Here is a 26,131-nt window from a genome sequence, read left to right on the forward strand (position 1 = left end):
TGTTTCCATTCTTTTGTTTTTATATGTAGTGAATATCCTGCATTTACTTTTTCTATGTGTAAATGTGTGAGTAAATTCCTAGAAGGGGAATAGCTGAATCAAGGAGTATTTGCATCTTTGATCTCACTAACGTAATGTTGTGTTGTCTTCCAGAGAGACTGTGCAGCTTAACTCCTCCAAGTCATGTCGGAGAGTACCTGTTTCCCCACACTCCCTACCATATTCACATTAATAATGTAATACTTTTTATGTCTCTGCAGGATATTATGGAATATACAAAGCTTTCTAACACTGAGCCCATTTCCACTTCTGGCCAACTTCTCTTCATCACCCCCTCCTCCTTCCCACTGTCTATTCTTCCTAGTATCTAATGTAATTCTTTTTTGTTGTTGTTATTCTTATCTTTTTTTTCTAATGTAATTCTTTTTATTCCATATTTTGAGTTTGAAATTTGTCACCTCTTTGGCCAGATTATGATTCCCAGGAGTCACATCTGAAGGTTTTTTTGGTGGTAGAAGGAGCACAGGCAGACCTGAATTTGTAACTCAGCTCCATCACTTTGACTACTTGTATTACCTTGGATAAGTTACTGAATTTTTATGAGACTCAGTTTCTTCATCTGTAAAATGGTGATACCAATCCTGACCTTACCACAGAGATGTGAGGATTAAATAAGAGAACGTATGTAGTATTACTTAACCTTAGCATTATAGTGGGCCTGTGAGAGCAAATAGTCCAACTCCATAATTTGTCTTTTTAAAAAAAGACAAGGGGCTTCCCTGGGGGCTCAGTGGTTAAAAATCTGCCTGACAGTGCAGGGGACATGCAATCGAGCCCTGGTCCGGGAAGATCCCACATGCCGCAGAGCAACTAAGCCTGTGCGCCACAACTACCGAGCCTGCGCTCTAGAGCCCGCGAGCCACAGCTACTGAAGCCTGCGTGCCTAGAACCCGTGCTCCGCAACAAGAGAAGCCATCGCAATGAGAAGCCCGTGAACCGCAACAAAGAGTAGCCCCTGCTCGCCGCAACTAGAAAAAGCCTGCGTGCAGCAACGAACACCCAATTGAGCCAAAAATAAATAAATAAAACAAATAAATTTATTTTAAAAATAAATAAATAAAATAAAAATAAAAAAGACAAGGACCATGAGAGTACTTGGGGTTAAGCCATTTTCACATCTAGGTGCTAGGAGAACCAGGGCTAGAATCTTGGTCTCCTAATTCCCAGTTTACTATTCTTTTCATTATATCCAAACATGATACGTTTCATCTTGGGATTGATAACTGCCATCCTGCTCTTCTGCCTATGACTTATGAACATTTCTATGGGAAATCTGAAGATGCTGGGGAAAATTATAAATAGCTTTTCCTCTGGAGAAGATTGGCGACTCCTGTTCTGTATCCACCACACTTCCTGACTTCCTTAACTGTTGTGATCTCTTTGAGGGCAGAAGCCTCACAGGGTCAGAGCGTGTATTCAGCACCCAGTAGGTATTTGTTGAATTGATTTATTGAACTGCATCGTTTCATATGTTGCTGTCCGTAAATGAAGGGGAGGGAGTGTCCCAGCCTCCTAAAGCACTTCAAGATTTTTCTTTGTAGTGTCTGTAGATTTGCTTTGAGATCTGTTGCTTCAGCCACAATGTTTTATTCTAATTAATTGATCTAAGTTAGGGTTCAACTAAGTTTGAAATGAGTTATACCCCAATGAGTCAGAGTGGTGTAACCCAATCCTATGAAATTATTTGAGAAGTTGAAATATTTAAGGATAAAAAGCTTTTAAAAAATGCTCTATAGACATTGGAGTCCTATCAATAATTTCAATAATTACCACATTTAATTAGACATGGCATTGATTAAAAACTGTTTCTCATCATGTTTCATGCTGTTATATTTACCACTACTCGAATTGCTGTGAAAGTAGCCCCCAGAGAAAGGTTGGTTATTAACTCTAGGAATTTCTGTTATTTGAGTGCTACCAGCAAATGGATGGTGATGCTGCTTGGTTAGCAGTGGCAATTATTTTCAATTCAACTCACCAAACATTGGCTTGCTTTCATACAAGTATTTACCTAATTTTCCTCCTGATCTCCCTTGAGAAGGACCAAACTTAAAACAATTCCTAGGAAAGAGAGTTGAGTCTAGAGCAGATACATTTTCCAAAAGCAGAGCTTCTGTCACATTCTGAGCAGTACTTCCTGGAGGTTTGAGTTTATACTAAGGACGGAGCTGGCAGACAGTTCTAGGTTGGGATGTGCTACGTGACAGAAAGAAGTGACAGGTGTCTATAGCTGGACCTGATCGCCGGCCTTCCACTCTGCACTGTTACCCTGCATTTCTTGGGTCCTAGTGCTGGTGCAAAAGCTGCTGCCACTAAACCCTAACCTCCCGCAACCCTAACACACACCCAGTGTCTTCTCCTCTACTCTGTCTTTAGAGAAAAAGAATCATTTCCTGTTAGTTTGAGCCACAATACACCTGAAGTCTTTAGGAATAAGTTTTACTAGAAAATTAATGGAAATGAAAACGTACAAGTCTGAAGAGTCCGGACTTCTGATCCTGATCCAGATGAGTCTGGCTTGCACATCTTATGGGCCACTTTAGTACCTTTTCCTCACTTCAAGCCTCTGTGGGGTTTCTTGTCTAAAAGCTATCCTTTTTAGGTCTAGGGTATGGGTTGGCATACTATGGCCAACAGGCCAAACCTGGCTTGCTGCTTATTTTTGTAAAGTTATACTGGAACCCAGCCACCCTCATTTATTACATGTTTTCTATGACTGCTTTCTTGCTACAGCAGCAGAGTTGGATATTGTGACAGGGACTATATGGGCCACAGGGCTGAAAATGTTGACTCTCTGGCCCTTACAGAAAAAGTTTGCTGACCTCTGATCTAAGGCGTTTCTTCTCACTGCCTCCTTTAGTTCATCTCCTTGGGGGAAGGGAAAGGAACTTTCATAATACCCCCCAGCCACAAATTATCGATTTTAGCTAATTTTTTTGACGGCTAATGGACACCTTGTATAGGTGAATGGAATGGTTATTCTATATAGCTACGCATTATCACATGAGAACATCACTCTAGCTGCGCTGCAGTATAGCCATGCTTACATCCTTCTCACCTCTGGTTAAGAGCAAGCTGTGTAGAGGGGTGGTTTATTCCTTCCTAGGCTGGTCTCTTGGTGACTGGCTTGTTTCTGTTACAACAGTGACCTTAGACTTTGCTGCATTTGTGGGAACAGATGGAAACTCTGGCCTCATTCTGGGCTATCATCAGCCCTGAAATGGTTCATAATTGGTGTCTGGGTCTGATTTGACTTTCACAGTTCTCTACTTTCTGTTGATATTTGTCTTCTATTACACTCCAGCTAGCATACTCTGCTTTAGTTGCACCTACTTGCTTGGAGGTTACTTGGATCTTCTGCTTTCATCTTTCAGGTTTGGTTTTTTTTTTTTTTTTTCCTTTTTTGCGGTACGTGGGCCTCTCATTGTTGTGGCCTCTCCCGTTGCGGAGCACAGGCTCTGGACGCACAGGCTCAGCGGCCATGGCTCACGGGCCCAGCCGCTCCGAGGCATGTGGGATCTTCCCGGACCGGGGCACGAACCCGTGTCCCCTGCATCGGCAGGCGGACTCTCAACCACTGCGCCACCAGGGAAGCCCTCTCAGTTTTTGCTGAGAGTTGAGTCCACACTTACCTCTTATCACCTGTATCACATCCTTCTCTTTAAATCACAGCTCTAGGTTATCTATTCATACATGTTCTCCTTTATTCTTCCCATCCTTTTATCTGTGCCACAAAGAAAATCCTTGAACCTCTTTCATATACTTATTTAATTATTATATTTGTGTTTACATTCATGTAAATGGGTTGCTTGACTATGAAAATAGAAGTTCCTGTGAAAACATTTGTTTTTCAGTATTTTTTCCTGGTACCTTATACACTGTTAGGGAGTACTTTATGTTTATCTGTTGGCTAATTGGTATCTCTTCCATGGAAGGTCTCCCAACATTTGATTCGTCCTCTGATGGGCATGAGTCTGGCACTGCAGTGCCAGGTGAGGGACCTAGCAACATTGCTTCATATGAAAGATCTAGAGATCCAGGACTACCAGGAGAGTGGGGCTACGCTGAGCCGAGGTGAGAGGACATTCTTTGAGGAGCTGGGTCGGGAGTGGTACAGACAGTCGAACAGCCTTAGCAAAGGGGGAGACTCATTTGCATTAGGGAGGTGCTTTCCCGAGGGTGGGTGCTGGGTGCTGACCAGGACTGGAGACTAGATGACACTTCCTTTGCATCAAGTACCTGGCTGGGGCCCAAGTATCCAATAGAAGCTGTAACTGAGTCCAGACATCCCCTAGGCAATGGCAAGGAAAGACTCTGGAAAGGGCCAACAGCTATATAAAATCGCATGAGGGAGAAAGGACTTGGGACTTTAGGAAGCTACATAGCTCCAACTTTGGAATAAAAATTCAATTTCACCTGGCTTTGTAGTGGGAAAACCTTCTAGAGCACATGCTGCCACTGAGCCTGTCATTTATTGCTAATCACCCTTTCCTGCTCCTGTTTGTCCTCTTCTCCCACTGGACGAGGTGTCTCTGGGTGCTGCATCTTTATCCTCTTTCCCAAGAAGTCCTGGGCTCTGTTCCCTTTGCATCTCACAGGTAGGAAACTCATTCTAAGACTCATATTTCTTTTCTGCCTCCCTTCTTGTTACAGATCGGTTGAAGACAGAGCCATTTGAAGAGAATTCCTTCTTGGAACAATTCATGGTAGAGGTAGAGTATTTGTTATTTCCTTTCTCCTTGTGCAGCTTTGCTTTACTTCCTCTTTCCAGGTGCCTGAGTGGTGACTTGCATTTTGGGTGTTAGGTTTGCTTGCATCGTTGGAGAGCCCTTTCTGTGGAAAAGTTACCTATAGAAAGTCTGATAAAGCTTAAGATGTTCCTGGGGAAGATGGGGAGAAGTAGGGGGAAAGATGTAAAAGGCGAAAGTGAGCTGATGAACATTTGTAAAACATCTCTGCTAAAGTACCTAGGGACTTTGTTTGGAATTCTCTTGGAAACCTTGGTTGACCAGTTGCTAAATTTTTGCTTGCTGAGATCTGATCCCAGGTCTGGATTGTGGAGCGGGGGGCTAGTCATTATTACTTGTCCGGGCCCCTTCGACATTCCGCAGTAGAGGAAGGTGAAAAGCACAGGGCTACCATTTGGGGACTGTCTTGTGGGCACAGTAGGCTGTGGAAAATCACAGTGTTTATACAAGGGGACTGGCAAAGGAATGAATGGGGAGTAGATAATTGTGGCCTGTCAGAAGCTCCTGCCTAGGTTTCCCTTCTAAGGACTGAGCTTGGCCAAAAGAAACATCTACTAAATGCCAAGCGGGGGTAATATTAATAGTAGTGACCTTTGATAATACCAGTCAATATTGATCTTTTTCTCTAACTCTTCTGAGACTTGTTGGTCGTACAGTTGGTACCCTAGTATTATTGCACTATTTTCTAATTATACATGTTACCCAGGTTGGTACTTTATTGTGTAAGTAAATAATGCTGTTATAATATTGTGTTATGTATAGATTATTTATATTTCTGTCTTGTCTTCTAGGCTAATTTGTAAGCTTGTTGTGGACAGGGACTGCAACTCCTACTTCTTTTGAACCTGAAATTAGTGCTTTTCACAGGGCTGAGCAAAAAGCAGGTGATCTGGAACCTTCTGTTCTGCCTTTGTCCGTTGACTGAGCAGTAGCCTCATGATGCTTGAGGTCTTGACAGTGAGAACAAAACATGTGAGTTGAGCGCACAGTCCATCTACTGAAGCAGTTGTAATTCTGGAGGAGAAGGAAAGCATGTGTTGCTAAGTCCTGAAGCAGAATAGGTTTCAGGTCTTCATGGGGAAAGAGAGATCATTAAACCTAAACTTGTGACAGAGAGAGATTTCCTAGGCCATTTTTCTCTCAGATAGCTTCCCCCATTTTCCTCTCAGATAGTTTTCTCTCAGATAGGTCTGGGTATTAAGGAGGTTAATGTAGGCTGGGATGGCATACTAGTTCCCTACCTCAGCCCCTTAGTCAAACAATGAGAGGCTTATTCTTAGCTCAGCAGGGAGGTCCCTTCCTGATCTAGTGCCCGCATACGTATCCAGCTTGGTTTCTCAACATTTTTCTCTGTGTATTTTATGCTTCAGCCATGCAGAATGGCTTTGAATTACCAAAAATGCTGTTTTCTCTAGCCTTTGTGTCTTTGCACACATTGTTCCTTTATCTAGAATGCCCAGTGCCCTGGTCTTATCTACCTTGTAAACTTCTATTAATCTTTCAAGTGTCAGCTTCAGCTTCTTTGGGAGACCTTTCCGGACTGTCCTTGTAAAGATAATCCTTCTTTCCTGCTACTATAGTGCCTTGGTTCATGCCTCTATTTTACTAGTTATAACTTTGTCATGATGCTGTTTGTATGTCTGCAAGACTATGTCTTTTTCCACTGATCTATGGACTCTTTGAGGGCAAGGACCACGTTGAATGTGTTTCTGTGTTCCCAGCACCAAACATAGTGCTTAGAAGTAATAGGTTCTCAACAAGTTTGTGGGTGAATATGTTGATAAGCCTACACTGGAGGGATTTTATGAAAATTGTGGCGGTGTGGGCTGTGGATATAGTGTTGCTTGTTAGACCCATATTTGGGATCTTCAGTTATTCTCCTGATTTATTTTGTGGCTTTGGATAAATCACTTCTCTCAGAGCCTCTATTTTCTCATTTGTAGAATTGAAGTCTCATTTCTTTCATGCTACTGGGGTGGAGGAACACTGCAGAACTGAATGAGAAAGCATACGGAATACAGGTGCTAGCCCAGGGAGGGGATTGGTGTTTGGAACCGACTACTTCAAGAACTCTGGTCCTCTAGGTTCTGGGTGGATCACATCCAAACTGCATAGACTTGTAGAATTTTATTATATCTGGAAAGGATCTGGGCGATAGATAGTTGTAGCTTTCCATTTCATAGATTAAGAAATTGGGCCTCAGAGAGGTTAAGTGACTCGCCTAAGGTCATATGGTGCTAGCTGTATGTTTAGGACCATCCACACTTCTTGACTCATAGTCTAGGATTATCTCTATTTTGTTTTGCTACTTTTATATGCACAAATAGAGGAGAGTCAAGGGCTAGGATAATGTAGAATTCTTGTGACCCCTGGGATCACTGCCCTGTCCTCGGAATGTCCTGCAGAACTGCTAGAACCGAAAGGTTTCCTACCGGGACTGCAGCATTTCTTATGGCCAGTGCATCTTTTCAGTTACTCTGCTTGCCTGGGGTCCTACAAACAGGACACAGAAGGGTCACGGGGTCACCCAAGACTGAGCTGAAAGGATGTGCCATCAAAATAAGCAACATAGGAAGATAAACAAACCAGGGACAGAGAGCTCGGGATGAAGGTGCAGGGGGGCCATGCGGTCAGTGCCTGGGGTCTGTTTTTCCTTCTTCTCGTTAGGACTATTGCTAGGCAAGAGGCCATCGAGATAGGGCACAGGAGGCCGTAGGATGGGAGGTTTCTAGGTTACTAAGTCCAGGAAGAATATTTAAGGATCGAACAGGGGTTACTTCTCCATATTGAGTCCTTTTGTTTTTCCTCTCCCCTTAGGAGCCTGATTTTCATTTCCAGGGAGCCCAAGGGGGCCAGTCGATGGTGGCCTAACTAGAGGGGGATTCCTGGCAGTGCCCATTCAAGTCAGGGCTGGCCCTATTCTCACAGAAGGCAACATCCCCATGTAGAGCATTTCCTAGGACTAGGGGCTAGGAGTAGAAGGCCAGTCAAGGAATTGGGGGCTATTACTACATGCCAGTATGAACAGTGTTAAAGAGGAAGTGTAGGATGAGTGGGCTGGCATGGCCCACGCTCAGCAGGGTCCACTGGAGGGAGTTCCTTCCCCTGGCCGCGTCCATGCCTCCCTCTCTTCATCTGGTTGCCATCAGGCTGTACGGCTGCTGGCGTGCTCTTTATTTATTTATCCCAGTGTAATGGGGTGAGGAGGGAGCTGGCCTAAGGCTGGCATTCCGAGGCCATGCCACGAGCCACAGGCGGTTTGCATGGGTGTGTGAGTCACTGGGGCTGCATGCTGCTCAAACCAGACGCGGCTGGGCTCAGGGACAGCAGGCAGCCCAAAATAGAGCCCCGCCCTCTGCAGCTGGCAACCCCTGGCTGGGAATCAGCCCTGTACACCGAAACCTGGGCAGTTGCATGAAGTTGGCTTCCTTGGGGAGGGAGGCCTTAGCAGAGATAGAGATTTTTGCAGTTCTCTCCTTCTCTATCTTCAGAGGAGAATATTCAGCATAGCAGTCACTCCCGTTACTGCTTTCTGAATGCCTTGTAAGACTTAAAGAATCTGTTCCGTGTAATATCTTAACCAATTTCTATTATGTACTTATAGTTCTACAACTATAGTTAACATTGATTTGACTCAGCATCCTAAATGTAGCCATGGCCTTTGTGTCCTGTCTAGTTTTAGTTAGTATTTTCATCCCCTGTCTGGTTGCAGCCTGACTCTAGAGCAGAGACTTCAAGCTATGAAGATATTCATTGCTGCTCTTCTGAAGCTAGAGCTTATATCAGAGACACCTGGGGAAGATGCAGAGTTCTTTAACCTGAACATTGCTGTCCTGTTACGTTCACAGACAGCTTCTACTTGGTTTCCTTGGCTGGCTTTCCATCCTTTCCCTACCCTCAGATGTTCGTGTTACCCAGGATTGGGTCCTCCCTCCTCCCACCCTTCCCTCTCTTTCTCTCTGGGTGATCTCATCCAGAACCCAGTTCCAGCTATCACTAGTACACCCCTGAGTACCAGTTTTATATCTCCACTATGTTTCAGGCCCATATTTCTTTCTGCATATTTGACATTCCCACCTGGATGTCCCAGATGCAATACCCTAAACGTGTCCAAAATTAAACACCTACTCCCCCCAAACCCAATTCTCTTCTATATTCCTTATCTTGGGGAATTGTACCATTATCCATTCAGTTTTCTAAGCTAGAACTTGCGAGTTATCCCCTCTTCTCTTTGACCTTACTTCCAGAGCCTAACTTATTAACCCTTTTTTGAATCTGCTCTTCTCTATTCCGGCTTCCATTGCCTTAGGTTAGCCATTCCCCACCCCGTTTCTGGTTTGACTATGCCACAGCCTCCTAACTTGTCTACCAGTCAATACTTATTTTCCTCCAGTTGAACTTGGAGTTATGTCAGAGTGATCTCTTTAAAACAGGAACATGATGATGTCACTCTCTCGCTTAAAGTCCTTAAGTGGTTCCCAGCAGCCTGCAGGGTAAAGTTCAAACTCCTTGCACGCCACACAAGATGGTTCATGATTTGGTCCTGCTGACCTCTTCTGCCTGACCTTCTGTCACTCCCCAGTAGCACCCCACCCTTTCATCATGTTCAAGTATTGACAGCTTCCTGCCCGTACGTCTCGTGATCCATTTGCCTGGTAGTCTCGTCCTCATGCCAAACTCCTGTTCAATTTTCCCAACTCTGCACTGGTGTCATCCCTTTTGTGAGTCTTCCATGACAGTTTTTCCTTTTCACAGTCTGCTCTCCTTCCTCCAGGGATAAGTACACTACCCTGCTAGCCCCACAGCCCCCTGTACGTATCACTGCTGTAGAATTTGACATCAGGGAGGATGTGGAAATGAAAAGAAGGGTAGGGAGACAGAGGACAATCAAGATGGCTAATCCTTTCCCATTTAGGTTTTTCCTTTATAATGCTTGTCAGTTCCTTCTCCTCAATATACTTTCTTAACATGGTTTCCATAGAACAATACTCTCCTGTTTCTCCCCGTCTCATTGGTTGTTCCTTCTCAGAATCTTTTGCTGGTTCTTCTCCCTTACCTCCTAATGTTGGAGTGCCTTAGGACTCAGTCCGTGATGCTCTGATCTTTTTTCACTCGTTTAGTGATCTCATCTAGTCCCATGGCTTTAAATATCATCTTGTTGATGAATCCCAAGTTTAATCTTAATTCTAGACCTTGCCCCTAACTTCAGACTGCCTCCTCAACATTTTTACATGGAAGTCTAATGGCATCTCAAGTTCAACATGTCCAAAACTGAACTCCTAATCCTAACCCCCAAATTTGCTTTTCTAAAAACCCCCTCCCATGTTGATGGAAACTTCATCCATTTACTTGCTAGGGCCAAAAACCTTGGAGTCATCCTTGACTTCTGTCCTTTCACATCCTACATCCAGTTTATCAGCCTCTTAGCTCTACCTTCAAAGTACACCTGTAATTTCACCTCTGCTGCTACCACTCTTGTCTGAGCCACCATCGTCTCTTACCCACATTTTTGCATTAACCTCTTTATTAGTATCCCTGTTGCTACTTCTCCTTCCTTCTGGGCCCATTACCAGCAAAGTGATCTTATTAAAACACAAATCACATCATGATACTCTCCCTCTCAAAGCTGGCTTCACATTTCATTTATAGAGTAAAGCCCAAAGACCTTATGATGGCCTACAAAATCCTACATGATCTGGATCTTATTACCTTTCTGACCTCATCTCCTCCTTCTCCCCCAACTCCCACTCCACTGCAGCCACACTGGCCTCTTGCTGGTTTTCTAATACTCTAAGCATCACCTCCTTTAGGCCTTTACACTGCCTATTCCCTCTGCCTGGAACGCTCTTTCTTCAGATATTTGTATGGCCAAATCCCTCCCTTCTTTTCTGTCTGTATTAGTTATCTATTGCTGTATAACAGATTACTCCAAAACTTAGTGGCTTAAAACAATAAACATTTATTATCTCACATGATTTTGAAGGTCGGGAATCTAGAAGCGGCTAGCTGGGTGATTCTGGCTCAGAGTTTCCCTTGAAACCGCAAGTCAGGATCTCGGCTGGAAAGGCCGTCATCATAAGGGGCTGGAGAATTCCCTTCCAGGCTCTCTCATGTGACTGTTGGCAGGAGGTGCCATTTCATTGCTACATGGCCTCTCCATAAGGCCGCTCACATGACACGGCCCTGGCTTCCTCCAGAGCCAATAATCCGAGAGGCTGAGAGACCAAGACCAAGACCAAGACCAAGATGGGAGCTGCAGTCTCTTTATAACTTAATCTCAGAAGTGACACCTTATCACCGTCTTGTTATATTCTCTTCGTTAGAAGTGAGTCACTAAGTCCAGGCCACACTCCAGGAAAGGGTAATTAAGCTCCACCTCTTAAGGGGAGGCATGTCAAGAAATGTGCCGGCATATCTACAGGGACTACAATCATGTCTTTGTTCAGATGTCACCTTCTCAGTAGGTTTACCCTAATTATCCTATTTAAGATTGTAAGCCACATCCCTGCCCTTCTGCACCTGGCACTCCCATTTCACTTTACCATGCTCTACTTTTTATTTTTTCGCCATAGCACTTATCTTCCATATTACCATCAAATTTACTTATTTTATTATGCTTATGGTTTATGACCTGTCTTCCCCCTGCCCGAATGTATAAACTCAATGAGGACAAGGATGTGTGTTTCGCCTGCTGGTTTATCCAAGTGCCTAAAGCAGTGCCTCCACACATAGTTGGCACTCAGGAAGTATTTGTTGATGGATGAAGGAATCATATCTTCCCATTCTTCCTTATTTTTACTGTCTTATGAATAGGCCATGAAACCATCACCTGTTGGTAGCCTGAGACTTAGACAGCCCTGCCATAAACAGATGAGTAGCCTAAGGAGAAGCTCACTGGCAGATTGCCATTCTACTACCTGCCTTGTTTCTTTGACACTTAGTTTACTGGGAGACCGTCCCAATTTTGGGATGAAGTATAAACCTTGAACCTTTTATTACTGAGAGATCCTAGAACCTCTTTTTTTAGAGCCAGCTAAGAAATTAAATATCTCAAAAACCAAAGGACTAAGAACCTGACAAAATCCTGGAAAGAACATTAGTCATAGAGCCCAAAGTAAGTTATTAAGTTTCTTCCTTCCTCAGTCTTTCCTCTCTCTGGGCTCTACTTCCAAGGCTGGAAGGGCTGCTCCTCTGCCATATATCTGTTTTTCAATATGTAGAGGAAGACGTAGCATTCAGAGGATGTTTTTTCAGTTTCCTTCATGGGCATCATAAAGAAGGATAAGTCCAGATGCATGAGAACATCCTCCATACGATTGTGTGTGTCAGTTCTCTGATCTCGAGAGACTTGCAGCTAGTTCATCCTTACAGTATTCAGTGCTGTGCATATGTATTATGAGCATAAATGGCAATATTGCCACCAAAGAGCTTGCTGTACTTAATGACTGGCTACAGGGGCCACAGTAGTGGAGTGATTGGAAAAAGCTTCCTGTAAAAGGCATGACTCGAACTGGACTTTAGTATTTCTTTCAGATTTTGCTAGGGAACTATGTGGAAGGCATTTTAATTGAGAAACACATGGACAAAGGATGTAAAATAAGAAGAAGAGTGGGTGAGGATTAGTAGAAAATAAAGTTAGCAAGATAATAACTTGAGGCTAGGTTGTGGGGAGGCCTTAAATGCTGGCCTGGAAGATTGGTGCTTTGTTCTGAAGGTAAATGTTTTTTAGCTCTTTTCTGCCTGTAATCCATTTATTTGCCCGTTTCAGTCCAGTTATTAACATCTATCATTACATGCAGTGATTTTCAAACAGCGGCACGTCTCCTAGGAGGGAGATGGGGCGCTTCCTTCTTGCAGTTAATTACTGTTATAGAGAGTGGGAAACCATTGGAAGTTTTGACTGGAGAAGTGACATATGAAAGTGATCTTTTAGGAAGATTAGGCTGTCAGTGCTTTGCCTATGTGATCTGAAGAATAGTGGTGCCATTGACAGACTGGAAAAATCATGGGTGGGGCTCAATTAAATCTAATCTTGGGCATATAAAGGAATGGTTTTCCTTATTTAAAACACAAGTCCACCAGTATTTGAGGTCTGGAATGAAAATCTCCAGGGAGGAAGGGATGGCTGCCCATGTTTCTCAACCATATTTCTTCTGAATTTTGCCTTCTCTTTGGGGTTTTCTTACTGGGATTCCTGTAGTCACCACTGAGCCCTGCTACCAGGGGTCACCACTTCTCTCTTTTTGCCCCAAGAATGTATAAAAAGGCTTCTTTCTTTATTTTCCTTTTACAAAGCTCTATAAGGGCTTATACTTTCAAAAGAAAATTTATTAAAAATCTGAGGGGAAAAAAACCACCAAAAATCTGTGGGAAAACAAAAAGGAAATCAATATAGAGAATACAAATGGGTTAAAATTACTCATTTCCAAAAATTGGGCTTTCTGATTCTGAGAATCGCAGTAGTAAAGGGCTTTATCACATTTAAATTCTCTTATCCTAAAATGCTCAAAACCAGGTATTACAAACTCAGATGACTACAGGGGGTAGGTATATAACAGAAACATGTATCCAGCTGGATAAAAGACAACAGAGTTTGTAGGGGCCTGTGGAAAACTAAATCCTGCATGTCTAGATACATCTAGACCCAGATTGGCTAACACAGTTTAACAGACACTGCCACAGGGGCTGTGCACCTTATTTCATTCAAAGGAAGTTACCAACTCTTCTAAAATGAAAACTATTTTTCTTTTTTTCTGTTTAGCTTCACCAAATCCACTGCTAGTCTCTCATTTGGTTTCAATCTCTGGTCTGAGAAATCCACTTAGTTGAGAATTGAGTAGTGAGGCAGTGATAACTGATACCTTATTTCTGGCAAATATCGAGTCCTTTTAGGTCTAACCTATAAGCTTCACATACCTCTGGAACATTTTGCCACAATTCACACAGTTGAGTCTCCCTCGTCGTCCCCTAGTAGAGGAAGGGTTTCATAAAAGCCCATTCGTTCCAGTGTGACCACTTAACGATGCCTTAGCTTATTAAAAAAAAAAAAAGCCTTATATATAATTAGAGTTAATTTAAAAACATAAGATGAAAATCTTTTTCAATACATGTTGGATTTAAATTGATTATAGGACATACAAGTGGGAATGTTCAGGAAAGAGTTAAAAAATAGGATTGAAGCTTAGGTTGAAAAAGGACCTCTAGAAATAGAATTGGGAATGTTCTACAAAGGAGCAGCATTTGAAGGCATGAGAATGGAAGCATCTTTTGCTGGGAACAGCATGGAGAAAAGAACAGAAGTCCAATGATCGAGATTTGGGGAACAATCATAATTGGAAGGTAGTAGGAGCCAGTGAAGGAAACGTGAGATAGGAAGAGAATCTGGATAGAGGAGTAAATTAGCTAAGAAAGGGGAACTAGCAGTTATCAAGTACATACTGCGTGTGTGTTAGATACAGCAGTAGGTGCTTCAGCTAAGTTATAACTTTTAATCCTTACAACAAACCTTTGAGGTTGGTGATATTATCCTCATTTTAAAGATAAAGAAGCAGGGGCTCAAGGGCTAGGTAATTTGCTTCGGGTCACTTCGGGTCACAGAATTTGTCTCTATTCAAATCCCATGCTCTTCCCATCACCAGGGAGGGTCATCCACTGTGCCACGTGCTGGATAGAGACTAGACTGACTGCCCGAGGAAACATCATCAGGCAGTTCGGAATCTTGGGCAATATCAGCAGATTGTAGGCAGCTAAAGAAGGGTCGATTGATAAGGCAATGGAGGCAATAAGTGTAGAACTCTCATCGGGAAGTTTCACAATGAAAAGGAAATGAGAGCTAGCTGGAGAGCTAGAAGTGGCCCAGCAAAACTCCCCTTTAAAGAAGAGAAGACACATATGTGTTTGAAAACAAAGAAGCCACTGGAGAAGGAGAAACTTACGGTGGTGAAGGGAAAATGACAGTGTGAAAGCAAGGACCTACGGAGTGGAGCAAAGTGAGGGGATAGGCCTTCCTCTGGGATTTGTGGGTGGCATGAAGGCACAGGCGATATTTTGAAGATAGACGATTTGATTTCTGCCTATTTCCCTCTTCTTTCCCCAGGGGATGTAGCCTTTTCATCCAGGAAATTTGCAGTTCTTTCCAAGGGCATTTAATTCTCCTTACTTAAAAAGAGAATCAGATGGTTCCATGACGTTTCTGTTATGCTAGAAATAGTGAAACGGACAGAAGTCAAGGTATAAGCTATATTCTTTCCCTCTTCTGAGATCCCACAACGCTTTGTATCTTTCCTGTGTCTCTTATCACTTTGGCCTTGTATATAAGAATTTCTGTACTTATCGCCCCTGTTAGGTGATAAATTCCATCAGGACAAAACTGTCTTGCTCATTTTGTTTCCTCTTCTGAACCTACCACAGTGCCCTATAGTAGGAGGTACACAATAATGAGTGCTTGTAGCTCAAAGGTCTTGGCATTGGAAAAGTTTCTCACATTGGCAAACGTCTCTGGTTATAGAAAGGAAGAGAGAAAACAAAAGTATCCAACGACTTACCTTTAAGCTTTGCCTGATCTATTGACTTTATATAGCCTTATACCTAAAGTGATCTCTTATGATGGCCTTCGCTTGTGGGTGAAACCTGTTTTGGATAATGAGCCACAGTGAAACGTGAGAGGGAGTCTGAGTCCTGTAGGTTGGCAGCTCAGCTGTCCAATGTTTAGGGAACAAGACAGCAGGATTCGTGGGCATCCTTGTTATCTTCCATAAGGGAATTGTCAAAGGGGAAATTGCCCCGGAGTCTCAGGAAGCATTTTTTTCATTCTGTGTGGGTGATCTTTGGTCTATTTGTTTTTTTATTTGGAAATTTAAACTCTGTGTGGACAGTACTTATTAAGCACCAGTGAAATATTAAACATCGTGGAGCCATACTGAGAAGTTAAAACATGGTTTCTGCCCTTGAAGGATGGACTTTTGAAGAGAGAGATTAGACCATGTTTACACATATGCAAAGAATATTCTAAATACATAAAATATATGTTGTCTGAGAGGAGGAAGAAATAGATTCATTTGGATGGGATCTGGGGTTCATACCAGGCTAGTTTGGGTAAGGTACTTCTGGAAGAGGTGAATCTTGAGCTACAAGTTCAGAGGGATTTTGTACGGTGAATAGCTGCTGAAGGAAAGACACATCTAGGGATTTTATTCATTTATACAATCTGAGAGGCTCTCCCTAAGTGTGGTGGTTTGAGGGAATCCTTCAAAAGCTCTTTGGCATCTGTTGCTCTTACCCTTGAAGCCTAAGCAGTTCTGATGCTGTACATTGTCTTCTTCGAATCTTTATTCCAAAGAACTCCTTCCAACTTGGTGTGAGTGAAGCTAGGGATGAAGAGGAGCTTTGAGACAAGGATGATGATACTGCTCGGTGTAAAGAAGGACTAGTCAGTGAGCATCTTAGCATTTAGTTTTCTGTAGTACCCGGCAGCCGGGGAAGAGCAGAGTGAAACTGCTGAATTTAGTGGGTACCTAAGGAGATGCAAGTCTCAAGCAGAATATCCCCCCCAATTTGGGGTCACTTCTGATACTGAGATAAATAAGAATCAATATAAAGTGGATGAGATTAGCTACCTACAGAAGTAATCCACCCAACTGTTTGTAAATATATTGCTTATGAGATGAGGTTATAGATCTCAAGGGCCTAGGCTAGTACCTTAAGAAGGAAATTATGGCATCTCAGATATCTTGTTCAGAAGATTAGAGCCATAGAATTTTAAGAGCTGGAAGGGACTTTATCAATCTAAGGATATATCAAGCCTCTTTGTTCTACTTATGAGGAAATTAGGGCCTACAAAGGTAAAAGAACTCTTATGTAGAAAAACAGTGGTAGATTTTGGCACCAGGACCTAGAATTTGGCACCAGGACCCAAGGCTCTGAACTTCCAGCCCAGTGTTCTTCCATCATGTCCCATTGCCTTGCCGCATGTTACACCGCTACACATGGAACTTTCTGTGGGCAGGAGGCAAGACTGAGACCCATCTATGAGCAATAGGGAGACTCGTAACTATCTCGTAACTTCATTTTTTTTTTTTTTTTTTTGCGGTACGCAGGCCTCTCACTGTTGTGGCCTCTCCCGTTGCGGAGCACAGGCTCCGGACGCGCAGGCTCAGCAGCCATGGCTCACGGGCCCAGCCGCTCCGCGGCATGTGGGATCTTCCCAGACCGGGGCACGAACCCACGTCCCCTGCATCGGCAGGCGGACTCTCAACCACTGCGCCACCAGGGAAGCCCCATAACTTCATTTTGAGATAGGGAAGTGGTCCATGGCTAGAGAACTCTGCCCCAAGTACTGCCTCATTTCTTACCCCATATCCCTTTCTTCCAACTCTTCGTCTTGCACACCTCTTGGCTCTTACAAACAATTTGAGAAAAACTGTTATATAGTTAATTCACGAGGTCTGAGGAGATGTACTAACAGAGGAGCAGAGTTGTATAGAATTTAGGAAAAGAAAAGCCAAGGAGTAACAATTGATTAATTTGTCTAGCACAGTGCCAAAGCAATGCTAGAGTAGAATGAGGATGAATGGCTAGTTTTTTCCGCAGTGTATATGAACTATCACATAAAGTCATTTGCTGTGTTTGCCTTTTTTCTGTGCTTAGCAAGTAGCACTCTCAGTGTTTATTCAGCGTCCCAGAAAAAATCAGCTGAAGATATATCAGTCACTGGAATAGTATAGCCCTCACCTTGTAAACTAATAAATTGGTACTTTAATTTCTAAATTGGTCTCTTATGATTTTAGTTAACATCAGTTAATCCTCTAGAGTCTGATTATCCCTAAACTAACCAATGAAAACCAAGTTAAAGACTCTGGACCTTTGGTGATGCCAACAAAGTAGAGACTCCCCATGAGATGCTGCTTCGGCAGCCACTCAGGGTGTCTCAATCCATGTATCTATTTCCCTCCCCCAACATTTCTTATTGAAAACTGTCAATAGTAGGGGCTCATCTGACTCCCTCTTGGAGGATCAAGGTGATTTTAAATGCATCACAGATCAGTCCTCGGAGAGTGGGTATTGAATGCTGTGCCTTTTGTTCAGTGCAGTAAACGTACACACGGCCCCTTTCGTCAAACCTAACATGTACAGTAAGAAATCCTCCCATCAGTTTTGGGGCTTTGCCCAGCTGGAGAAGCCCTTTGGTGAAGGGAGGTATGAAGTTCTAACTGGAAGGGGAGGTCTCTCTCAGCGCTCTCTTAACTCATAGCTTTCTTTTCTTTGACTTCATCCACCGGTGGAGGAGGGAAATATCGGTGCCCCTTTGACTCTCTTTGTTCCATTTTAGAAAATTTAGTGTCAGAGAACTTCCCGGAGTTTTGTTCCCCTGGTCTAGTGAGCCCTGATATCTCAGAAGTTCGAGCATTGTTTCTGGCTGTACTGATCTGGTCAGAACCGCCTGGATCAACTAGCAATCAGCTGACACACAGACCAATAGCTCCTCTCTCCTGAATCAAATGGCCATTGTACTAACCTCATATCGAGGCTCAGAATGTCAGTTTCCAGCTTGTCCTCATATATAAATATAGGTCTCTCTAGATATAAAAAGTGAGAGAGTCTGTAAGTTGCTTTTTTTTTTTTCTATACCCCCTTTCATGGGGAAGGCTAATGAGATGCATATCATTAAAGACCCGACGTTTTGTGGGACGGAGCCTTTTAAACTGGATGTGCCTGGCTTAGTCATGGCAAATATTTACCAAAAAAAAAAAAAAAAAAAAAAGGGACATACCATATAAAATTAGAGTTCTGAAAATAGTACTGAGAGAGGGAGAAAGAAAAAAAAAAAAAAAACCAGGACAGAAAATACAGGCCAGTCTGTTTGGGGAAAAGGGAAAAAGAGATAAAATGAGAGAAACCTCGCAGTAAAAACAGCATCTTGGTAAACAGACTATAAAAAAAATTGTGACCTGCTTTCTGGCAGCCCTGGCGGCTGTCGAGCGGGTGAAGGTGGCGAAGCTGGCGTCTGTGTGGACACACGGTGCCCGGGGCGCACGGCTCCCCTGGCCGCGCAGGGCGTTAAATTTAGCCACATAATGATGGGCCTGAGGACAGCCTCTTGTTGACCACACCATAATTACTGCTTCGCTTTATGAATTTTATTTTGCTTATTCTGTTTCCTCCTTCTTTGGCATAAAGGAGGCCTGGAGTGGGGGGAGTCCCGCCGCCACACCCCTCCTCTTACTGGACAAATGAGTCTTCATAGAAACTTGGACTCTTGAGCCAGCAGGGTAAAGAGTAAGCTCCCTTGATTAATCAGAAGGGGAGGAAGATTTCCTGGTCCCCAAGGCTCTTGATTGATCATAGTAAAGTCATAAATAGGACTTGCCAGCCCTACTTCTCAGTGCTCTTGGAGAAAATGTTCCGAAGTCTTTGGTCTTAGAAGGTGCTCTCCTGTGAGTCTGAGAGGTTGACACTCCTACTCTGTTTATACCCCAAGAGCTAGACTCCCAGGTGGTGTCGCATGTTTGGGTCTTGGGTCCTCACTCCCTAGCTGGCTACTAGAAGTTTAGTTTTGACAACATTCTGCATCATGAAGAGGTGCATTGTTTTATATATGTTAGTCTTGGTGATAACTGGGTTCTTGAATCTGAGAACCTAATATAATTAAGTGACTATTCAGATAACTTAAAAATACTTGTTCAGAACATTTTATTGAAAGCTCATATATTGTTCTTCTTGGGCACTTGTATAGGTGCTGATTTTCTTGGTTTTAGAGTTAAAATGGCATAGTTTGCTAGAGCATACCATGACCTTTGTCAGAGTAGTGCTCTCAGGCTTAGCTTTACCTACAACTCTAGGGAAGGATGCCCTTGGTCTCAGACCAAAAGTACCATACTGGGGAGAGAAAGTAGGCTGTAAAAAGGGCATCGGAAGAGTCATATGGAGTAGGTACTGGGTCATTGGGGGTGAAGTTCTTGAGTGGTGACCTAGGCTGGCAGCTCCCTATGGCCCCACAGTGGCCCTCCAACTGAGGAAGTGGTGGAAAAGGAAAAGCAAACAGGGGTTGTGGTCAGGGTACTGGCTTGTCTCTCACTGGCCAGGACTGTCCTGTTTGTGTGTCAGGAGTGGTTGGGCTCCTCCCGAAGCCAGGCAAGAACGTGTCAAGGAGAGGCTTCTTGCAGCTCTTGTTTTCCCAAAACAAAGGAAACTCCTTGCATTGCTGGAAGTCGCGTGCTTGGATGCTGAGTTTGTTATTGCCTGATAACCTGGCCACCAACTCCTGCCCTCCTCTTCACCCCACACAGCCAGTGGCTTAGTGGGAGCAGCTTCCTGTTCCTCATCCTCAGCAGCAGATTCGCTCTCTTGTACCCAGAACGGGGGGCGGGGGGAAAGGAGAGCTAGCCCTCCTACCCCAAGACCTCTCCTCTTCTCTTCCCATGGAACCTTCGAGAACAGTGCTTTTCAAAGTAATCTGACACATGGTCTTACTGTGCATAACTCATATGCAGCAGGTGCCACATGTGACAAGTCCGATAATACTCAAACCGTTTTATACCCTGTTCATTGAGATGAGTCCTCTGAACATGTGTTTGGATGTCATGGCGATATCAGGTTGCTATAAAAGTTTTCAAATGCTTACACTTGATTTCTGTACTTACCTTATGTGTGGGCTGGTAACAAGGAGTCCATGGACCAGGACCAGTTTGTTGATAACACTTTGAATAGCATTATTCTAGAACCTTAAGACGTAGTGAGTTTGAGCTATTCCCTATTGGACATAGAGGTCCCACCCTAAACCTGTTCAATGGGGGATGAATCTAAAAATAAATTCTTAAGGAAATTTCAGGCAGTAAGAAATAATCTGATCTCAATTGCCAAGTCACGCCAAAGAGCTCTGACACTCAGGTGGAAGGCTGGGCTAGAGGATTAAAGGTTTCTTTCCCAGTGCCAAGGTTCTGCAATTCTAAGGTTAAATGGTGAGGCCAAGAGATAAAGTTAATGACATGATGATTTTCCCTTAGGGTATTGATTCTAAACCTTAAACTGTGGCTCTAGGTGACTTAATGAGGTAAAGAAAGAAAAGGAGGGGATGTTTTTCATACAGTTCATTTGCTAGTCTGTCATTATCATCCAGTTATGAGGTCTTTCTTATACAGATCGATCATGTGTTTGGGCAGCATTATCTTAGCCTTCTGTTAGGAGGCCACCAAATTGTTTCTACAGGTTGAAAGATCTAGGATTGAGGAGAAAAGTAAATATTGGCAGAGTTGGTGGAATTCAAGTAAGAGATAAGAAATGGCCCTTGGGTTAGAAATGTGGACTATTGCCTGGGTTACCTGACAGCCCTCATTGGAGAGTGGGGGGTGATACTCAAGAAAGGACAAGAAACCAGATGGAAGCTCCTGATTAAAGTAAATCTGGTCACGTGTTCCTGCTGAAAACTGATCGGTGGCTCCCTATTGACCTTAAGATAAAGTCCAAACTCCTTAGTAAAACCATTATGGCCCTTTATGATCTGGCGTCTACCTACCTCTCCCACTCTTTTGCTAGGCCACACTCACCCCCAAATCTACACTTCCAAATCTACACCCCCAAACCCATCCCAGATCTTCACTTCAGTCGCAGTGAATGGCTGTCAGTTCCTAGAGCCCATTATTCTCTTATCTCTAGTCCTGGGCACGTGCTCTTCCCTCTGGAAACCTCCTGCCAACCGTCAGCAAAACCTTCTCACCTGGATGACTTCTGTTATTGTTTGGATTTCACTGAAGATGTCACTTCCTCCAGGGAATTTTCCCTGGCCCTCTGAGTTCAGGCTAGTTGCCCTTCTTTTTTTTTCTTTAAGGCAGCACCGCATGGCTTGCAGGATCTTAGTTCTCCTACCAGGGATCGAACCCGGGCCCCCAGCAGTGGAAGCACAGAGTCCTAACCACTGGACCACCAGGGAATTCCCTAGTTGCCCTTCTTATGTGCTACTTTATTTGTTCTATCATAGGCCCTATCAACACTGCAGTGTACTTACTGGTTTTTCTGGCTCCTTCCACTACATGGTAAGTTCCCCAAGAGCAGGAATATTTTCTTTTTTTATATAAATTTATTTTTTTTTATTTTTGGCTGTGTTGGGTCTTTGTTGCTGTGCACGGGCTTTCTCTGGTTGCAGCGAGCGGGGGCTACTCTTCATTGCGGTGTGCAGGCTTCTCATTGCAGTGGCTTCTCTTGTTGCGGAGCACGGGCTCTAGGCGTGCGAGCTTCAGTTGTTGTGGCACGCGGGCTCAGTAGTTGTAGCACACGAGTTCTAGAGCGCAGGCTCAGTAGTTGTGGCACAGAGGCTTAGTCGCTCCGCGGCATGTGGGATCTTCCCGGACCAGGGCTCGAACCCGTGTCCCCTGCATTGGCAGGTGGATTCTTAACCACTGCGCCACCAGGGAAGCCCCTGAAAGCAGGGATGTTATTGGTCTTGTTTAACTTGTCTCATCCATTGTAGGTACTCAGCAAATTTTGTGGTGCTATGTATTCTGCAGAGAATTTTTGCCTTTGTTATTTAATTTGATTCTCATAACCATCTGGTGAAATGAGCAGGTTTCATTGAGGAAAATTCAACATAATATATTGATTACCTACTCAGATTTTTAAAAAGGCTAAAAAGAAAGAAAAAATTTACATAAAAATATTTTTCACTCCACTAGTGCCATTTCAGATTAAGGAGATATGACGGATTGGCTAAGAGAATTAAGTGACCTTGTGTCCCACAAGTAATTGCAGTTGAAGCCAGAACCTCATCCTTTGACTTTCTAGTACAGAGCTTTTTTCCACTATCTCACACTGTCTCAGAGACTCTTGTTCTAATGAAATACATTTCAGAAGGGAGGATACTCAGAGAGTAAAAAGCATTCCTGTAACTCTTCTTAACTCTGCCCATTGAAACACAGGTCTGAAATTATAGAAAAAACGGCCAAGCACCAAACTGGAGTATTATCACACAAAAGGTCAGGGAAAAATGTTAGGACCATGGGACATAGAAATGAGCTGAGACGCAGTTGGAGGGGAATCCTCTATTTTGGAGAAGGATCTGAGAAACACTGACATTTTCAGCTGCCAAAATGTTTCCCTTGGGGCTGCCCTGGGAACAGGATAGCCAAGTGGGATGAGAACAGAACTGGGTGGGATACTTGCTAGCCCTCTTCCAGCTCTAACAATGTCTCAGCCACTGAACAAGTAAGGCAGAGCTCGGACCATTAAGGTTGCCTCTCAGCCCTTTGTATCCTTCAGCTCTTGGGAGCTGGAGGGAATTGGTATCAGCCAAATCAGCGGAAACCTAGTCTGTAGGCAGAGCTGGCCACAAGGCTAGGTTCAAAATGATTCCTGTGCCCTGGCCTTTGGGCAGGGAAGAGCATGGCCCGGGTTCTCTCACCAGCAGGGATCAGTAAATTCTAGCCATATAGGACCCAGACGCTCTTTGTCCAGCAATGTTTTCCCAGTGTCTCCTGGGGAGTGATTCAGGGCCAAGGTGACAGTGGGTTTGGAGCCTAGATGAAAGGATCGCGGGGACCACAAGACAAGATCCCTTGTGTGGTAGCCGGCTGGAAAGAGGAGGGAGTGAGTGTGTGTGGAGGTCAGTGACGCAATCCCCCTGGCTTGCAGCGATGGAGGAGCAGGCTCGCGGTGTGTCTCCTTATAAAGAGGCCCTTACCACATGAAGCAGGGGTGAAGGTGATCCCACTGTGAGTCACCCAGGAAGGGACGCCGTGTGCCCAGAGCCCAGAGGAGAAGACTTGTGGATTTCCCACTCTTTCCTTCTATGATTTTATGTGTAATATGGGCTGGTTTAGTCACTCAAGCTGCACTGTTTCTCTTTCTGTCTTCGAATCCATTCTGTCTCCTCACTCTACAACATCCCTGATGTGTGTAGACTCTACATCTATCAATTTGCTCTTGATTTTTAATATTTTTTTAATCTGAAGTTTGATATCTGTTGATTTCAAGAAACCCAAACCATTACTAATTGTGTTTGCCTTTGAGGAGATGGTCTGGTGGCTCTTTGCCAAGCATGGCTGTTCTTAGATTGTGTTTGCTTTCCTTCTTATCTTCAACCAAGGCAGGTTCATATCCTGGCCTGGAATCTGAAGAGATCCTAGGGGCCCCCCGGATCCAATTGCCCCTCAGTTGAAAGCGACTCTAGTCTGGCCTTTATTGAGGTCTGGGACTGCAGAGAGCTCTGGGGAGTGTCCCTGTAATCAGCCAGCCACCAACCCCACACTGCCTTGTAATAAAGCAGCTCTATATTTGTTCTGTTTATAGTCTCCTCTGTAATAATGCCACAGCCCTCACTGCTCTCTCTTTGGGGAGATTTTCTGGGTAATAGGAAATTTTGAAATGTTAAAGAGGGTTGTAGACTCAGAAAATGTTTTTATCTAGGATGTGTCTTAAGTTGGGAAGGTGCCCGGGAAATCCAGGCAGCCAGTGAGAGCTCGTGGGGAGGAGTGTGCTGTGGTGAGCGTGTTGTGTGTGAGACGCTGTGGCTGTAGGGACCATGCGTGGGGGGGGGCTGGGCCACGCTGTGGTTGTCATACGTGTGAAGCGCACCGCGCTCTTGGTGGCTGCAAGTGGAGTGTAGGGTCGGCACGGGGAGTGTGAGAGGGGTTGCAGAGGGGAGAGTGCAATGACAGAGAACCCTGTTTTGGCAAATTTCAAAACTGGCAGGTATGTTGGATGGTGAGACATACAAGGTTAGCCTCAGAATAGAACCTTTTAGAGTTCACATTCCATTCATTCTTTCAACTGCCATCCCCTGGTCCCCAGCCTTTTCAGGCCTCCACACAGTCCTGCGGACATTCCTTCTTCTTCCTTCCCAGTCCTTTCAATTTCTCATCTCTTTCTTTGTTAACCAGGAAGAAGTCAGAGGCAGACTGTTCTGGAGAGGGAGTGGAGCCACCTTGATCGGGGCTAGTGAGAGCCAGCCAGGTGGCCCAGGCTGACCCTTTGAAGTTGAGCTACGTGACGAATACTGGGGGTGCTGTTGCCAGGGCTCTTGCGAACAATTCTGATTCCTCTCCCTGCCACCCCCCACCCCCTGGATTCTATAAATACTTTATTATATGGCATTAGTAAAAGTGTTTCTTTTTATTAGAGCTACATAATATGGTAATTGTGTGACAGAACACAGCTCCGTGAGTAGTCCCCACCCTCTTCCTAGGTGTGGCCTCCACCACCTCAGCTGGGGTTAGGCCCACAGGCCTCTCTGTTCCTCTGGAGTGTGTGCGAAGGGGGTGGGGTCAGATATGCAGACAGAGCTGGGGGTCAAGGCCTTTGGGTAGGATCAGGCAAGAGGAGTAAAGAGGTGTTTTCTAGTTTTAAGCAAAGTCTGTTTTGGTGTGCGCATACAGCAGGAATCCTATTATTAGCATTAATTCCACTCCTCGCATGGGGCACTTAACCTGCCTTTCCTTTTAATAGTATTGTCATGCGCCATAGAAGTAGGTTTTGAGCTTAGACCCAGGGCCAGTGGTGGCTGGGTTTCTTTGGTCAACTCGATTCATGGTACTTTTCCTTTATTTATGTATTTCTCATAACAGTCATCATTCTTACTGGTGTCTCCTGGGTTCAGAATCTGTAGGTGCTTAAGGAACCCGACTCCTCTTATCTCTTGCTCCTTCAATGTTAGAACATCTTTTCTCTTACCCCCGTGTCATTGGTCTCTGTGTCCGCTTGTCTCACGGAAGGTGTAGGGCTGGAAATTCCACAGCCTGTGGGTCTTTCATTACTGTTAATGTGTGACCTGCTAACTGTGTATTTTGTTGCCTAATTGAGCCTTATTATTTGATTCCGGTTTTTGTCCGATGAGATCTGACTTTGAACCTTCCCTACCCCTCTACTGTAGCTCTTGATCTAGGTCAGGGTATCCCTACCAGTTCTTCTCTGAATTGAGTAGGACATAGCTTCTGCATCCTTATTTCTGTAGAGCTTGAGCATTGGGGATTTCTGCCTGGGTAGCAGCTAACAGAGTCCTCAGTGCCAGGGACGTGGGCACAATGTTTAGTCCTTTCGTAACTGCCCTTGTGCCCAGCGTTTGCATAGGGGCCAACCCCCAACTAGACTCTGCCATTCGCTCTTTACTCGCCACGGAGTCGTATGGGCATATGCTCTTCCCACCTTTTGGGACTAGCCAAGGTTAATATTAGACCTTCTAGCTGGGCTGCTGTTCCCGAAAGCCACAGGGTGTTGTTAATATTCATGTGACCGCAGAGGCTCATCAATATTCATGAGGTATCTGCAGCCTGCCTTCGGGCCCTTAGCTTGGAGAAAACAGGAATGATTAGAGTTTCTAGAACTTAAAACTAGCCCTATTT

The 26,131-nt window shown here is 44.2% G+C and overlaps 1 protein-coding gene across 1 annotated transcript in view; it reads left to right on the top strand.

Moving 5' to 3' along the window:
- NHEJ1 (non-homologous end joining factor 1) overlaps positions 1-26,131 on the top strand; it is a gene marked incomplete at its 5' end in the record, with an annotated part of 72,554 nt that overhangs the window by 4,162 nt on the left and 42,261 nt on the right. The window contains 2 exons of the mRNA XM_079709781.1: positions 3,996-4,134; positions 4,714-4,772. Of these exons, the coding sequence (XP_079565907.1) occupies positions 3,996-4,134; positions 4,714-4,772 (198 nt within the window). The remainder of the gene's footprint in view (positions 1-3,995; positions 4,135-4,713; positions 4,773-26,131) is intronic.

Source organism: Hyperoodon ampullatus, assembly GCF_949752795.1.
Source record: "Hyperoodon ampullatus genome assembly, chromosome: 8".
Lineage (NCBI taxonomy): Eukaryota > Metazoa > Chordata > Mammalia > Artiodactyla > Ziphiidae > Hyperoodon > Hyperoodon ampullatus.